Below are 17,934 nucleotides of genomic sequence, written 5' to 3'. Positions count from 1 at the left end.
TTATTTATTTTTATTTTTATTTTTTTATTTTGGCCGCACCACGTGGCTTGCAGCATCTCAGTTCCCCGACCAGGGATTGAACAGAGGCCTCGGCAGTGAAAGCATGGAGTCCTAGACACTAGATCACCAGGAAACTCCCCTCTTTGCTTTGTTTGGTATTTTGTGCGTGTATTCTACAGGTAAGTTTGTCATCACCCCCTTCCCCTTTCGCAAAGGTATAGGGGCAGACCCCTGCCTATATGTGCGATTTGGAGATGCAGAAGTGTGTTGGCTTCTAGAACACATGCTGCAAAGGCCGGCATCCTGTGATGGCTGTGCCTCCTGGGAATCAAATCAGCTTACTCGTGAGAGCATCCGAATTCCCTGCGGCTTCCTTCTTTCTTGTCGTTTGGGCTTTTAGGGATGGAGATAGTCACTCTGGCTTTGGTCTAGAGACATATGATGAGAAGCCCTTTCCGCAATAAGTATTTAATAAATTAACACAGATTTCCATTATCCCTTCCTGAAATGGGGCCACTGTCTGTCTGTAAGGATGTCTGGAGAGTGGAAAAGTAAACACAGAATTAGGAATCCCAACATTAATGCAATTTGCACTTGCTATCAGCTTACTGCCCTCGTCTTTGAGACGCCATTAAAAATGCATGCAGGATGTGAGTGAGATAAAACATATCAAAATTCAAGCTGATTCCAATTCACATTGACACTCCATTTCTCTGGTCCTCTGGCTTCCAGCGGCTTTAGCCATCTGGGACACAGGCCGGAGCCTGGGAGTGAGGGAACAGAGCCTCTGAGCAGTGAAGGTGCTGCCATAAAGCTCAAAAGGCTCAATTCAAAGGAGGGCCTTTGCCACACTCACTTGGTCTGTGGAATCAGTAACTTATTTTATATTAATAATGGTAGCTCTCCCTTACTGGGCATTTACTGTATGCCAGGTAACATGCTTTCTGTGTAGTAACTTATTTAATCCTCATAACAACCCAGCGAAATAAGTAACTATTAGTATTCCCATTTTACAGATGAAGAAACTGAGAGAGGTTAAGTGACTTGGTTAAGGTCACACAGACAGTGAGTGGTAGAGCAGGAATTTGAACCCATGCAACCAGGCTCCAGGGCCTAGCTTATTAACCACCTGTACTCACCTCCCATCTGAGTGTGTGTGTGGGTGTGTTTAGCACATATAATTCTAAAAAGCTCTGATATTTGGTTTTCTAATTCTCGGCAGATTAGGGAGTGGGGCCACTAGAAGCAAGCACGTGCATAATCTCAGGAGGCAGACTGGTGGGCTGGTGGTGACTGAGGGACAGAGAACCAGTAACCTCAAGCGGTCTGGTCCTTACTAGGAGGCAGTCCTGTACATTTCAACTGTCCTTGCAGGAACCACCAAACACAGTAGAGTAGCATGATTCAATTTATAAATAAGACTGTGGCAGACACTCTAAGCTGTCCCTGATATTCAATTTCCCCTTCTCTATCTTAGTAATAGAACCCTTAGCTATTCCATGGACCATGCTGCTGGATCTTATCCTGCTAGGTGTGGCTGTGTAGCCCTTGGACCAGGAGCAGACGTGAGATGTACCAGGTCATACAAGCTCTGCCCTTCTGCCTTTCCTCTCCATGGGCTGGGATGCGGTCTCAGGGGACAGGGAAACACCCAGGGATTATAGCAAAAGATGTAAAGAGCTTGGGTCTCCAACTCTGTGGAGTCACCACGGGTGCCCTGGACTGTTCATTCCTGCATTGTTACATGCGAGAGAAACTAGCTCTCTTGTTGAAGCTGTTTTAAATCTCTCTTAGAGCAGCCAAACTCACAAGCCGATGGATACACCCAGGGAATCAAGGAAAGGTTATGTTACGTTTGCTGTATTTTGTTAACAAGTCAAGGAAATATTCAAAGCATTTTAGAAAGTGTTACGATAACAAGTCTTGAGGCCTAATGGGAGCAACTTTAATTATTTGGAAACATCCCCAGAAACTTTCGAAATGCTGGCAAAAAAAGAGCATACTCTACTTGGTTGATGTGATAAGGAGAATATGTAAATTCAGTTCAGTTCCACAAATATTTATGGAACAGCTACTTCATGCCAGGCAAGGCCAATAGAGTCCTTGTCCTCAGGGAGCTGACAGTCAGGGTTGGGGGTTGGGGGGTGCAGGAACACAGACAGATGAGCACATGGATATAAAAAGTGATCAACGCTGGTGGGCACACAGCCTGCCCTGAGTTGGGACATCAAGGAAGACTCTTCATTCGGAAGCTTTGCTGGCTGCTATTCCACCTCTTGGCAGGGTTAGGTTTTCCTTAAAGAGACAAGTACTTGTGTTTTATGGAAGTTAGGGCTGAAAAGCTCATTCAGAGGCCTTGAGAAATGTGACCCATGAAACTGACACCTTGAGTTTCCCCCTTTCTTCTTTCCTCCTTCTTCCAAGTTCCCCCCCATCCATGGGACAGATTCCAGCAACCTTTTTAATTCTACTTTATTATTTATTAAAGTACAGTTGATTTACAATGTTTCAGATGTGCAACAAAGCGATTCAGTTATATATGTACATATATCTATCTATTCTTTTTCAGATTCTTTTCCATTACAGGTTATCACCAGATATTGAATATAGTTCCCTGTGCTATACAGTAGGTCCTTGTTTATTTTATATATAGTAGTGTGTATCTGTTAATCCCAAATTCCTAATTTATCCCTCCCAGATTCTAGCAAACTTTAGGGTGTTATGGTGCCCTCTTGGGATGTGGGTTAAAAGATACTCCCTAGGATATACCTTCCAGGAATCAGAAGGGTCTTCAGCTGAGTATCTTTTCTTTCATCTTTAAATAGTGGTAAAAGTGGAAGGAGCAGCCAAGAGCCTGAGGAATTAAAACAGTGTCCACAGAAGCATGGTCAGCTCTCTCTCTCTCGCTCTCTCTCTCTCTCTCTCTGTCTGTCCTACTCGTCCTCAGTGACAGGCTGTTAGACAATGGACCAATTATCTCAGTCTGGCTGTCAGTTCTGTGGATGATGATGTTACCCTTCCCCGAGCAGGGGACTTTGGGGATGATAAATTAAAGGTATTAGAAGGCACTTGGCAGACTGAGAGAAAGAAAGTCAGTAATTAATGACTTCAGAGCAGTCTTGCAGAAATATTGATGCCTGAGAGACACTTGATGTTTTCTTTTCCCCAGACAGTATTAACTCTGGAAAAGAGTCCAGATTATGATAGTTAAGGCAGAGGGGTGAGTTGCAGAACACAGAGGAGAAGCAAGGAAACTTGGAGTAGGGCGGTCACGTGAACTGTCTTTCCCTGAATGGTGGTTCAAGGCTGGCTTCCTTGGGGTCTCACTCCAAACTTTTTGCTGACCTTTCCGGTCCCCAAAGTTAAGACCTGGGCCTGATTTTACCTGAGCCCTATGTCAAAGCCAAAATCTAGCAGTTTATGCTCATGAACTTAAAAAAAATTGCCTATAATTTTATTTTATTTATTTATTTTTTTAAATAAATGTATTTATTTATTTATTTATTTTTGGCTGTGTTGGGTCTTCATTTCTGTGCAAGGGCTTTCTCCAGTTGCGGCGAGTGGGGGCCACTCTTCATCGCGGTGTGTGGGCCTCTCACTGTCGCGGCCTCTCCCGTTGTAGAGCACAGGCTCCAGACGCGCAGGCTCAGTAGTTGTGGCTCACGGGCCTGGCCGCTCCGCGGCATGTGGGATCTTCCCAGACCAGGGCTCGAACCCGTGTGCCCTGCATTGGCAGGCGGATTCCTAACCACTGCGCCACCAGGGAAGCCCCTATAATTTTATTTTAAGGAAAATTGTTTTCTATCACACACAGACACGTACATACACATACATAGACATGTATAAATGTATATACACACATCTGTAGACACATATATATATATATATATATATATATATATATATATATATTATTTTTTTAATTTAACTTTTAACAAGGATTGATCACATTTGTTTTTCATGCAAAACTTTGTGACCAGATTTTTTAGGGAATTCTCTCCCTGGCAGACCAGTGGTTAGGACTCAGCGCTTTCACTGCCAAGGGCCTGGGTTCGATCCCTGGTCGGGGAACTAGGATCCCGCAAGCCAAGTGGTGTGGCCAAACTGTCCCCCGCAAAAAACAAACAAAAAAACCCAGATTTTTTAAAAAGATACTAAAAATGGAATAAATAAAATACCTAAGCAAAAAGCCCTTGAATTTTGCTGAAATGAAATTTCAATTATAAATGAGAAGGCTTTGATTTATCCTGGATGAGTTAATATTGTCCTCTTTGATATAATAGATAAATATATTGAGTGGTAACTGTTTGGCATGCTGCACTAAGTACTTGAATTGTAATCTAATTTCTCCCAGAAAAAAAAAAAAAAGTATAAAATTGCTTCCTGATGTTCTTAGGAGAGAGAATGAAATCCATCGCATAGCCTTAACAAGCCCTGGGTCCTGAGCCCTGCCTCTCTCTCCTTCATTCTCTGTTGTTTTACCTGATTTCATTGTCTTCACTGCGCTTATTTCTATCTCTCATTCTCATATTTCTCTGCTGTTTAAAAAAGTAATTGAAGGGAATTCCCTGGTGGTCCGGTGGTTAGGACTTGGCGTTTTCACTGCCGTGGCTCGGGTGCGATCCCTGGTCAGGGAACTAAGATCCCACAAGCCGGGCGGTGCGGCCAAAATTAAAAAAAAAAAAAAAAATATATATATATATATATATATAAAATATATATACACATATACACATACGCACACACATATACATATATATAAAAGCCATTGAAGATATAGACCATAAACTAGTGATTAGCAGTGGGGAGGTGGGGGGGCAGTAGAGGGGTGGGGCAGTGGAAGGTACAAACTATTGGGTATAAGATAGGTTCAAGGATGGCCTGTACAACACAGAGAATATAGCCAATATTTTGTAGTAACTATAAAATAACCTTTAAAAATAGAGTAAAAAATTAAAAAAAATTTAAAAGTCACTGAAGTATAACATAGGTGCAGAAAGGTTCACTTAGGTGAACTGCTAGGTGGATTTTCCAGTGGTCATGGACTTTAAAAACATTTATTTCTATTGTAAAATATACATTACATAACATCTACCATTTTAACCATTCTCAAATACAGTTACATTGTTGTGCAACCATCACCACCATCTGTCTCCAGAACTTTTTCACCATCCCACGCTGAAACTCTATACCCATTAAAGAACAGCACCCCATCCCCCGACCCCCAGCCCCCGTTACCGCCATTCTACTTTCTGTCTCTATAAATTTGACCACTCCAGGGACCTCCTATATGTCCGTGGACTTTCAACATGAAGTGGACTGGCTGTGGCCCTGAGACTAGACACCATGTGTCTCCCATTTCTTTTCATTTGGTGTAAGTTTATTAATGTCCACCTGTGTGATGACAGTCCCCAGCCAGCAATGGTGACTCGAAGACTGTTCTCATGGATTTTCCTCTGATTTTCTGTCATCACCGTGAGAAACTGCTATGCAGCTGATGTCTCAGTGTCAGATCACGGCCTCCAGTGTAATAGGAGCTGCCAACTTCACAGTTAATTTCCCTTGTCTGCCTCAGTAATAAGTGGATTCGGTTATGTGCTCATCGGTGATACGAACGCCATCTTTTAGAATAAATCTAAGTCATGTTCGAAGGATGCTGCCTTCCAGTAATGATGGTTTCTGAATGTTTCTTCCTCTGCGCTGAAAGACTTGCTTTCTGAATCTGAGGGCTTTGTATCCAAGGGTGTCTGTTTAAAAGAAAAATGTGTTAAGTATGCAGCTCTACCTCTTTCCTGCCCTGACCCCTTCCCTAAATCTGAATCCTGTTTAGCTGAGGAAGGAACATCTGGAACTCTTCAAGGCCTGTTTCATCCGGGAGAAAGGCACATCTGGTTTAGAATGTTTCTGGAAAACGAAAAAGCAGAATAGGAATTTGAGAAGATGGAAGTGTGATGAGAGGACATGTCTATTCCTTACTTCAGAGCATGAACATCACGAGCATATTGGTTTGGAGGAAGTGGGCAGTCCTGCAGCCAAGGCCTTACTCTTTCCAAAGCCCCATAGAGTGAACCAGTGAGCAGTACAGGTGTCAGAAAAGTGGACCACAGTTTGTTATAGGCGTTGGAGATGACTGGAGAGGAAGATGTTTTTCCCTTCACTTGTATGGTAACAAGGACCAACAGCCTCCTAACCCCATGGCTGTTTTGGTGGAACTCTTGAGGATGGACGTGAAATTCACTGGATGAAATGATCATTCTCAATTCATCAGACCCTCCCTGTACTTGAATTATACATCCACACCCTGTACCATGGGACTCTGTATTATCCCCCACTGGTGTGGATGGAGTACATGTCCTTACTTCAATGGTTTTGAGTTTTCCCATGTATTATAATTTGCTTTGGCCAACAGAATATGGGTGGAAAGGACAGTGTGCCAATTCACTCAACCTGTCTTGTGCTTATGCCATTTGACATGAGAAGAACATGCCTTGGGGATGTTCAGCAGGATGCCTCCTGCTGATTTCAGGAGAATGAGCCAAATCCTGTGGAGTGAAGCTGAATCTAAGGGACACCCTGGAGCCAGGCTGACCTGAACCTGAAGTAGATTGATCTTAGCTGACTTCTAGACCCATGAGTGATAAGAATATATGCTTGTTGTAGGTCACTGAGTTTGGGAGAAGTTTGTTACAGAGCATTATTGTGGCAATAGCTGACTCATACAAAGACCAAAATGCAGAAGCAGAGAGAAAAAGGGTAAGTGAAGTAGGTGGCTGACATATGAGTAAGGAAGGAAGTGGTGGTGGGATCTGAGGATAGAGCAAGTAGGGAAAGGCCTCCAAGAAGAAGAATGAGGTGGACGAGAGGAAAGGAATACTGCAGCTGCAGCTCCCTCAGATGGGTGGTGGGAAAGGAGCAGTGCACGCACGCGCGCATGCGCACACACACACACACACATCCCCTATGCCTCTGGTGAGCACTGGGCCTTTCTGCTGTCTTTGTTCAGTGTTGCCAATGTCTGAGAGGTTTCCAGGGAGTATAAGTTTGATTCCTAACAGGGTCTAGATGTCCAGTTTTGGGGTCTACCTGGGCTTATGGTCACATTGTGTCAATGGAGCAATAAAAGAATCTAAAAAATATGACAATAGTGAATACAACAAAAAAGAAGCAGACTCACAGATACAGAGAACAAACTAGTGGTTATCAGTGTGCGGGGGCAATAGAGGGATAGGGGAGTGAGAGGTACAAACTATTGGGTGTAAGATAGGCTACAAGGACATATTGTACAACACGGGGAATATAGCCAATATTTTGTAATAACTGTAAATGGAGTGTAACCTTTAAAAATTGTATAAAAAATAAAAATAAAACCAGCAAAAAAAAAAAAAAGAATAAGAAAAAAACGAGTGCTCTAAGGACAGAACTCTGCTGAGTGTGTCTTGGCTCCATTAGCTGGAATGCTCCCTAACTCTAACCAGTTATTAACACAGGGAACCAGCCCTCCAAAACGCAGATGCCTGGTGTGAGCTGGGTTCTGTAAGGTCTTATGACCTTGAGGAAGTTAATTAACCTCTCTGGGCTGAGATTTGGAGATAATGGAAAGAAGAATATTACCCATCCCACGGGACTGTCACGTGGGTAAGCGAGAGTGAACATCTGACACAATGCCTGGCCCAGGGTAAGCCCTCCATAAATCAATACCAATAACCGTACTGCCATTTTGAAAGGAGAACGGGTATCTGGTGTTGAGTAAGAAATGGACATATCTTGTTTTCCTTGAGCCCAGATATTTAGTAAAGGTAGGAGTCCCACCAAATGGACAATACCTGACCAAGCTCTGGACTCTCCCTGGCAATCCTCTAAGCAGAAAGCAACCCTCCCACCTTTGGGTACCTTCTTCCTCAGACCATGTCAGCCCCATCTCCCAGCTTTTGTTTTCATTTTTTCTACTTTTCTCAGGGAAGTCTGTTTATTCTTACGCTTGTAGGGAAAAAAAGGTGGACCTGAAGGAGCAGAGGGCAGAGGTGGGCAGGACACCCCATCTCACCACCAGCTTGGGCTGTGGCTGTACTATTTTCTAGCTGGCTTTTCCACCATGAGCTAGGTGACCTGTCTGTCACACCTATGTTTTATAAAATGGATCACATGACCTTTATCACAACATCAGCTGGGGTATTTTTCCTCACACTGGTCTCTGAACACCAACATTTTTTTTTAAAGATTTTTCTCTTCTAAATTCTTTTTTAAAAATATTTATTTTATTTATTTTTATCTTTATTTTGTTTTTGGTTGTGTCGGGTCTTTATTGCGGCACGCGGTCTCTTTGTTGCCGCGCGCGGGCTTCTCTCTAGTTGTGACGTGCAGGTTTTCTCTCTCTAGTTGTGGCGCGTGGGCTCCGTAGTTTGCGGCACACGGGCTCTCTCGTTGAGGCGCGCAAGCTCAGTAGTTGTGGTACGCGGGCTTAGTTGCCTTGCAGCATGTGGGATCGTAGTTCCCCAACCAGGGATCGAACCTGCGTCCCTGCATTGGAAGGTGGATTCTTTACCACTGGACCACCAGGGAAGTCCCTCTGAACGCTAACTTGAATTTATTTTCCGAGTTTACTGTGTACATTTGCTCCAGTTCTGTCTTGCACCCTCCTTTTCCTGGGGAGAATTTCCTAGATTTGCCTGGATTCCCTAACCCAGCCATTTTTACATTTTTCTTTGAGTTTGTGTGGCGGAGCCCATCCACCCCAGGAAGAAGTCTTCCCCATTTGCGTCCTAAAGCTGGTCCTTCAGAAGGCTCTTTGTCCCTGGTCCTGGCTCAACACCTGAGTGGGAGTGGGACATGAGGGGGTTTAGCAGCCCTCCTCACAGAGTGCAAGGTGAGCAGGGTAGGGGCGATGACCTGAACCCTTCCCAAAGGCCTCTGGCTCTTCAACAACTTGCAAAAGTGAAAATTGCATCTACTGTTTTCTCTCCTCACCCCTTCCCGGGGACAACAGAACAGGCCAGATGCTGTTCAGCTCCTCTTGCATCTGATTTGAGCTGGTACTTCATAGTTAGAGAAATCAGTTATAGAAGGAAATGCTCTTAACAAAAGAGCATACTTAGTGGCTTCTTAACGCGTGCATGTCATGGTAAGCGCTTTACATGTGTTTATTCATTAATCCTCGCAATAACCTTGCGAGAGCACATACTAAGAATGCTCACAGTAGTGAGGGCCCTGGCTCTGAATCTAGAGACAGCTGGTTTAAACTCCATCTTTGCCAGTTACTAATGGGACTAGTACTTTACCCCTCTGAGTCTGTTTTTCATCATCTGTAAAATGGGGATGATTCTTACAACACTTTACCATTGTAAGAGTTAAATGGGATAATGAATGTAAAGAGATTGGCACATCATAGGTGCTCAACTGGGGAAGGGACTGAGTTTTACTCACCTTTGAATCCCTGCCCCTAGCACAGTGCCTGGCGCATAGGAGGTGCTTGGTAACTGTTTCCTGACCTGAAGTGATGGTGCGGCCCTTTGAGCATTTGGGAACTGGTGGTGGTAACAGGTTCTGAGGTACTAATGCTCCCTCTCGTCCATCATTGCCAGGCCCCCTCTGCCTACCACTGAAGGTTTTCAAAGACGATGGTGCATCAGTAATCCACTCAACACCCATTTCCCCAGCGCCCTCTTTGTAGGAGGCTTGTGATGCCTCCGCCTGAAGGCATCAGTAGAGAATCTCCCATCACATTTTATTTCCCATGTCCTGGATTACACTGCCCTCTGGTGTGTGCTTATGGGACAGCATGTCAAATGAGGGTTTGTGGTGACTCTTTCTTGACTTTGGGGAAGAGAGGCTCCCATACTTGAGCTGTTTGCAGTGCAGCTGGGGGGAGAGGTAATGTTTAAGACCACCCCCCCCAATTTAGGTTGAAACTCTTGAGGTTTACCAGACACAAGAGGCTTTTTACCGGTGTCCCTGACTGCCGGCTATCAAACAATGCCCTCCTTCTAGGCTCAAAGTTTCTCGCCACTGTTCCGTTAAGACCCAAAAGGAACAGGAGTAGAGTTTACCTGATATCGCTCCCCCTCTGCTGCCTGGTTTCCTCTAATCCCCGGACACCTAGTTCTTACAGCTGCCTCACCGTGTGCTCTAAAGGGTCTGGGATCGCAGCAGGCCAAGCAAGAACGAGAACGGACCCTCCCGATTCGGTGCCTGCAACACCCGCGGGGTCCACCTGCTTCCACCACCTGCCTCACTCTGCTGTCCCTTCTCAGAGCTGAGCCCACAATCAGTAAACGCGAAGGGGGGTTCCGCACGGCAGAGGGGTCGGTGGGGCTAAGGTCCAGCTCACCTTCCTCTCACCTCGCCATGGAACCTGCTAGAAGCGTTTGCCTTTTACGATTAGGTTGGATCCTGAAACTGCCGATATGCAACCACTTGTGACCCTCAAAAACAGCAATTTCAAAACAGAAACAAAAACAAGAACAGAAAAACATCATGCTTAGACACGTAAACCCTACTTCTGCTAGTGGTGGCCGCGGAGTCCCAAGTTCCCCCGTCTCATTCAGACCCAGCTCACGGCACGGAAGGATCCCAGACTGCAGAGCAGCAAGGAGGGCCCTACAGCCCGAAAGAAGGTCGAGTTGATTTCGGGGGTCCGGGATCGGCCCCACTTCCTGCGTCAACCCTCTGTTCCCACGCGGGTCCGCGGTGACCTCCACGCCGTGCTTGGTTTGGGGGGCGCAGCCAAAAGAGGAGACGCCAGTGGGAGACCCTGGAGAAGCCCGTCTTGCCGGATGGTGCTCGCCCTCCAGGCTGTACCAGCAGGCTTTTCCGGGAGCTTCAGGAGGTCTCGGGCTTCTGGACGCATCGAGCACCCCAAACCCTCACCTCTGCTGCTGAACCCGGGCAGCCCAGCTGCGCACGTGGGAGGCTTCCGGGCCTCCGCCGCCCGGAAAACCCCTTAGGTGACTCCCGTGCCCTGCCAGACCTCGGCCAGGCGCAGGAAGCATCTAAAACTTGCCCAAGGGATGAATGCATAGTGGCCCGGGCGGCTTTAAATCTGCAGAGTAACGGAAGGTTTACGAGCCCACAGTACGCAGGACACCTAGGATGAGAGAGAGTTTCGGCTCTGCGATCTACCCGCCTGCCCCACAATCTCCGGACCAACAGGTCTTGATGTTTTGAAACCTGGTGATGCAGGTTAGAGGCCTGGTCTCTTTCTTTCCAGGAGGATACAAATAGGAGAGGGGCTCAGCTCAGGCCATTTAAATCAACAATCCATCCACCCATTTATGCATTCATTAAACATGGTTATTGAGTGTCTATATGTGCTAGGCACTGTGCTAGGTGCTTGGTATGTAGCAGTGAAGAAAACAGACAAAAATCTCTGCCTTCTTGGCATTACAGCATTTTAATAACTACGCTGTTGCCCAGCTAACATTTCTATTAGAAATGTTACCTCTTCTACCATGGGATAATTAAACAGATAAAGTGTGGTTTAAAAAAAAACTTTAATAAGAGGAAATGATCAGGCTATAATGTGAAATTTTAAAAAGCATGCTAGCAAGTTGTATATGTAGTTAAATTCCACTTATGTTAACATATATGTTGGGAATTCCCTGGCGGTCCAGTAGGACTCTTGAGCTTTCACTGCCCCAGCCCGGGTTCCAACCCAGGTCGGGGAATTAAGATCTTGCAAGCCGCATGTCGTAGCCAAAAACAAACAAACAAAAAACCCCAACAAAAATGAAAACAGAAACACTTATGTGCATAGAAAAAAGGACAGGGAGAAAAGAACTCCTAAATATTAGTAGTGGTGTGGCAGGTTGTATTTTCTAAGATGGTTACAACAAGGTCCCCCACCCCCTAGGCTCTTCATACAACGTGACCTGGATTCTCCCAGTGAGAGGTGTAGTCAAAGTTCCCTCTCCTTACATCCGTGGCTATGGATGCTTCTGCCTGATTCTCCTGGGATACTCCTATTTGGAACCCAGACACCATGCTTCGAAGAAGTACATGGAAAAGCCATGCGTAGGTGATATGGCTAAAGCCCCAGCTGAGGTCCCAGTTTATGGTCAACACAAGTCACCAGACATATGAGTGAGAAAGGTCCAGCCACCTTCTGACTGCAACCACATGACCCCAAATGGAAATAGCCTAGCTTAGCCTAGCCAACCCCCAGAATCAGGAGATAATAATGATTGTTGTTGTTTAAAGCAATTTGGGGGCAATTTGTTATACAGAAATAGATATCCAGAAATAAGTGTTTTATCTAGATTGTGGGATTATGAGTATTAACAGTATTTTAAAATATCTTTCAAGATTTCTACAATGACCACTTTTTTGTAATAATCAGTAAAAAAAATTTTTTTATAGTCACTAAAAAGATTATTAAAAATAAAAACACAGTCTAATTTTTTTTTTTTTTTTTCACTTCACCAAGGGAGGAATTAGGCCAGAATTTGAATTGAGGGACTTAAACCAGACTTGGAGAAAAGCTTTGCCTGCACGATTGATTACATGCTGGTAAGTATTAGTAAGATAAGTTTAAGTTGGTATGATGGAGAGAGTGGTAGATTTGGAATAAGAAAACTTGGAAATGAAACTCAGTTTTCTGGGTGACCTTGAGCAAGCCCTTGCTCAAATTCAGCTTTCTATTTTGAAAAATGCAGCTGGCAGCTTAAGGAAGATAACATCCACCAGGGAGCCTGGCCCAGAAAAGGCACTCTGAAGTGGCAGGTGATCTTGTCTAATCCATGCCAATTATAAGCGGGCATCTGCAAACTCTGTGGAGGGCTTATCCTTCACTGCCACCAGAGGCTACAGTCCCGATAATGAAAATTGCCTGGAGAAGAACCACAACTCTTAAAAACAAAAGAAAAAAAATCCAGAAACACTAAGCCGCTTTTCCAGCGGTCCTTGCCCACGACGCCCCACCAAGGCTGGAGACTCTAGTTCTGCCCCTTCAAATGACTTCATCACGTGCGGAGGCCCAAAGAGCCCCGGGATACAGAGGGAGGAGGCCCGGGAAGCCCCGCCTGGCCGGAGGCGGCTGCCGCGCGTTGCTGGGCAGGTGTCCTGGCAACCCCGGAACGCGCCGCCGCTGGAGGAGCAGGTGGCGGCGGCGTCCCTCTTGCCCTTGGTTCTTGGTTCCTCGGCCTGTCGTTCGACAGTTCGGCTGCCGGTTGGGGTTGGTGCGTTGATGTCGGCTGCATCCTCCTTGGAGGTCTCCGAGCGTAGAGCCAAGCCTCCCCTGGGGGAAGGGGTGGAAGGCGCATCTCGGTGGGCGGGGCGAGAGCCCAGGGGAGCTCGGCGGGCATCCAAACCGGGAAACGCCCAATCAGAGGGAGGGAGGGAAGCTCTTATTAAGAGGCCAACCCTGCCCTCTTGACTTTCAATGGCCCGTGGAGTTTCTGTTTACTTTGACTGATGCCTTTCTTAAAAAGGTCTTTTCTTTGTCTCCAGGTTGCTTTTAATATTTAAAACCGACACATGCATAGCTGCGTCCATGGACACTGGAAACTGTCCACGGGGCTGTCATCTTCCCCCCATCTACACAGCGATCTGCAGCAGTGAGCTGGAGAAGGTTCAAGAGAAAGGAGACTCTGGCATGACCACAGGAGAGAGGAGATACAGTTGAGTTTAAGAAATCAGGAGGGCTGGGTGGGAGTTGGTTGCCCTATCCAAGTACACTAGAGTGAGAAGGCATTTTAAAAAAATTAATTAATTAATTTTATTTATTGATATTTGGCTGCGTTGGGTCTTTGTTGCTGCGTGGGCTTTCTCTAGTTGTGGTGAGCGGGACCTCCTCTTCATTGCGGTGCGCGGGCTTCTCATTGCGGTGGCTTCTCTTGTTGCGGAGCACAGGCTCTAGGCCCGCGGGCTTCAGTAGTTGTGGCTCGTGGGCTCTAGAGTACAGGCTCAGTAGTTGTGGCGCACAGGCTTAGTTGCTCTGCGGCATATGGGATCTTCCCGGGCCAGGGCTTGAACCCATGTCCCCTGCATTGGCAGGTGGATTCCTAACCACTGCGCCACCAGGGAAGCCCAAGAAGGCATTGTTGAAATTTAAAAGGAGGCTAGTTTGGGAGCATGTAAAAAGAACTACTTGTATTAATACTGTCTGTATTAACCCAAGATCTGATAAGGCAGAGAGCAGCATCAAAGTAGAGCTTTCATAAATGACCTCCCCAGATCTCCTAACAGCAAAGAGGTATATCACAAAGAGTAATGGGGGCCAGAGGTTTGACCTGCCCAGTGCTTCAGTCAATAAACGATGAAACTGGGATTTGACATGAGTCTTACGGTCTACAAAGCCCAGGGCCTTTCTTCTTCTTTTTTTTTAATCTTTGCTCATATATTAGATTTGTGGCATTGTTTATTGGATGGGACAACTCAGGTGGAAATTATGAACACTTTAGTGAAAGGTTTAAATTAAATAATGGATGGCATGATTGGTTCTTAAGGCTGAGGAGGATGTTTGGGAGCACATTTGCCTTCAGAGAACAGTGCCATGGAGCAGAACAGCCCCAGTCTCTCAGAAAACCTCTGAGTGAGTACATATAGGTGGGTGGCCTTCATGCTGCAAAAAGGGATTGTAGAATGCTCTGTCTCTGCCCCATCAGATCTGAGCTTGGTCTCTGGTCTCCTGTATTCCAGGTCTGTGATCTCTTAATTTGTAAGTGCCGGGAGAGGATGGAGGTATGATTTACTACCCACCTACAAGCGGGCGCCAGTAGAGCAGTAGGAGTTTGAGCCATTCACTGCCCAACGTGGCTAGTTCAGCAAGGAGAAAAAGGTTCTGGGATTCTAGCTTTAAGCTCCAGACCTTTCTGCAGTTTTCAGGTTGACCAGGGATAAAGGAGGGACCTGCTGTTTTAGGGGTGGGTGGAGGGGCTTCAGGTTTCTGAGTTAGGGGTACTGGAGGGGCACCAGCATCTGAGATCTCCAGACCACATTAACCAAAGATCCATGGCTTCTTTTTCTGCTGGGTAGGTATGTCTACTCAGGAGACCACATCTGAGCTCAGCTTCACATGGAGCCCACGGGTTTCAGGAAGGAAAGGGGTTCCATGAACCAGCCGAGGATGAATGCATAACTGTGGGGATATATGCATTTATCCAGCAGAGAGGGCCCACTGCTTTGATTAATTCTTGGGGGAGTCTGTGATCCAAAAAAAAGGGTTAAAAACCACCATCCTAGATCTTTAGTTTGTTTGTTGAGCAGATAAGCAGGGATGGGAAACTAACTTGGCTTGCTGTATTATTTTCTCCCCACCAGACAGTGCTATGGTGTAAATCTGCTGAGATGACAATTGTGTGAAAGTGCCTTGGTTATGTAAGATGTTATTCCTGCCTAAGAAAATGGAAATAATTATCGTGAATTCCACAGATGTTACGAAGAAACAGACTTTCTATCTTTTTTTAAAAAATTAATTAATTTTTGGCTATGTTGGGTCTTTGTTGCTGCGTGCGGGCTTTCTCTAGTTGCGGTGAGCGGGGGCTACTCTCTGTTGTGGTGCGCGGGGGCTACTCTCTGTTGCGGTGCGCGGGCTTCTCATTGCAGTAGCTTCTCTTGTTGCGGAGCATGGGCTCTAGGCACGCGGGCTTCAGTAGATGTGGCACACAGGCTTAGTTGCTCCACGGCATGTGGGATCTTCCCGGAGCAGGGCTCGAACCTGTGTCCCCTGCATTGGCAGGCGGATTCTTAACCACTGCGCCACCAGGGAAGTCCCAGAAACAGACTTTCTTCTAAACTTCTTCTTTTTCTTCTTCTTCTTTTTTGATTCCTTTCTAGTCATCAGAACCTTCTCTTGGTCCTTAAGGTTGGACCATCTTTTCATATTTCATAGAGTTTTAACGACTTGTTAGGATTTTCTATCTTATGGCTCACTGGATTTTTATTGCATTTGAGTATCAATTATCAAGATGAATGGTGACCCTTTCGAGAAGGACGTTCCTTAGCTTACAGTGCCTCACCCCAGCCTACAGTGCTAGATAGAGAGGTGGGATACGCATTACGAGCTGGGCACGACAGGTCATTGACTTGCTGAAAGTAACTCAGTGTTACTCTGCGCAGTGGGAACATCAGTATCAGAATGGGTGGGTTCAGACTTGCTTTTCCAGTCGTCTTCTCCTACCTGAGGAGATGTGGAAGGGCAGCCTGAGGTCATGCTTAAGTGTCTCTAGGTCGTGTATGAGGCTGAATTACTATTAGGAAGACCCGGAAGTCAGCTGGGTCTGGAGAATGTGCCATTTGAGCAGAGAGACTGCTCTTCCCACCCTGGCCAGTCAGACAAGTCTTCTCTTATAGCAACCACAGGCCACTTTCTAGAGTGTTGCCAGCACGAAACTTCTTAAGCAAACAAAGAAATAGGCTACATTTGTAGATGTGATTTCACTGCGTGCTACTCAAGGTTGCATAATACATTTACATTTTGCCCCTCAAATTAAAAAAACAAACCCAAAAATCTTATGAGGGGCCCCCTCTGATACCATCCCTAGCAGCCAATCCCTGCTTTGGTGAGCTCTCCTGTCCTCTAGTGGCCGATACAATATACAATTTAAAATATTTCCAGGCTATGAAAAGGCAGCTCCTCTTAAAACCTCTGGGCAAATACTGTCATAAGTAAATGCTATGATAAGTAACTCAGAAATGACATACAAGTCTCAACCTAGAAGACATCTCTGCCCTTGATCTTATTTTTTCTCTACATGTGTGGGTCCCTTCTGCATCCTTATACATACATTTCACACCTTTTTCATAGATGTGTTTCTAGAAGTAGAACCTTGGATGAAAAGGGCACTTCTCATAGGCTTTGGAGGACATAAATGGCCAAATTGCTCTTCAGTGAGATGGAGATATTTTCAGCAACAATGTACAAGAATGCCATTTCTCCAAGCTGTGCCAGCTGTGGGTATTTGCAAAGTGATAGTGAATAATAGTATCTCATTTTAAGTTCAGCTCTTTTACTAATGTAAGGATGAACTTTTTTTCCAAACGTGTGTAGGCTATTTGTGTGTGTGTGTTTAATGAATTACCTAATCATGTCTTTTGCCCATTTTTTTCTCTTGGGTATTTATTTTCATCTTACAAATTTTAAAAAACTCATACTTTGTCATGATTATTAACTCTTTTTCTTATCGTGTATGTTATAAATTTCCTCCCAGTTTAGAGTTTGCTATGGAAGTTTTAAATGTATATGTATTTAAATCTATGTATCTTTCTTTTATTTTGCCTGTATTTGATATCTTTCTTAGAAATAACTTCCCCACTCTGACATTATGTAAACATTCACTTATCATTTTTCAGGTATATCTTTTAATTTTTACATTCAAATTTATAATTCATTTGGAATTTATTTTGGGATAAGAGAGATTTAATTTTATTTTCATGCCAAATGATTAATTAGTTGTTCCAGCAATCTTTTTTAAATGATCTATCCTTTCTTCACTGAGATAAGATGCCACTGTTATCACATAAAATTTTATTCTATCTACATTTGCTATTTGTTCTATTGATTTATCTGTCAGGGTTTGTGTCAGTAACATTAAACTACATTTTATAAATTATACTCCATTGCTCTGTAACCTTGAGCAAGTTATTTGATATTTCTGGTACTCAATTTCTTTATGGGTAAAGTTATTTCTATTTTATTTGTAATTATGGCTTCTTTTTCATTTCTTATATTGTTTACTTGTATTAAGATTTTTTTCTTGAACTTTATCTACATTATTAGTTTTTCCATGAAGCCATAATTCTGATAATCTTCTTTATTTCATTCATTTCTGCTTTTATTTTATGATTTCTTTCCTTATCATTTTGAGATGTTTGCCTTTTCCCCCCTTATTCCTTGAATTGAAAGCTTAGGTCATTAATTTTGGAATCTTTGTTTTTTAACACTATAACCTGTTACTTGTAAGATGGATATTTTTCACAGTTTGTGTCTCTGAAATTGGATTG

General features: G+C 44.6%; 1 protein-coding gene across 9 annotated transcripts in view; it reads left to right on the top strand.

The window, feature by feature from the left end:
- SPATS1 (spermatogenesis associated serine rich 1) overlaps positions 1–17,934 on the top strand; it is a 48,881-nt gene that overhangs the window by 11,839 nt on the left and 19,108 nt on the right. For 2 of the 9 annotated variants that reach the window (XM_082412524.1, XM_082412525.1), the window contains exons 2-5: positions 54–179; positions 10,379–11,175; positions 12,419–12,501; positions 13,441–13,610. In XM_082412524.1, the coding sequence (XP_082268650.1) occupies positions 11,170–11,175; positions 12,419–12,501; positions 13,441–13,610 (259 nt within the window). In that variant the 5' untranslated portion in view covers positions 54–179; positions 10,379–11,169. The other 7 variants (XM_082412527.1, XM_082412528.1, XM_082412526.1 and 4 more) reach the window with 6 other exon arrangements.

This window comes from Balaenoptera physalus (assembly GCF_965194825.1).
Source record: "Balaenoptera physalus genome assembly, chromosome: 11".
Classification (NCBI taxonomy): Eukaryota; Metazoa; Chordata; class Mammalia; order Artiodactyla; family Balaenopteridae; genus Balaenoptera; species Balaenoptera physalus.
The sequence above is the reverse complement of the archived record's forward strand: the minus strand, read 5'-3'. Positions and strand labels throughout refer to the sequence as shown.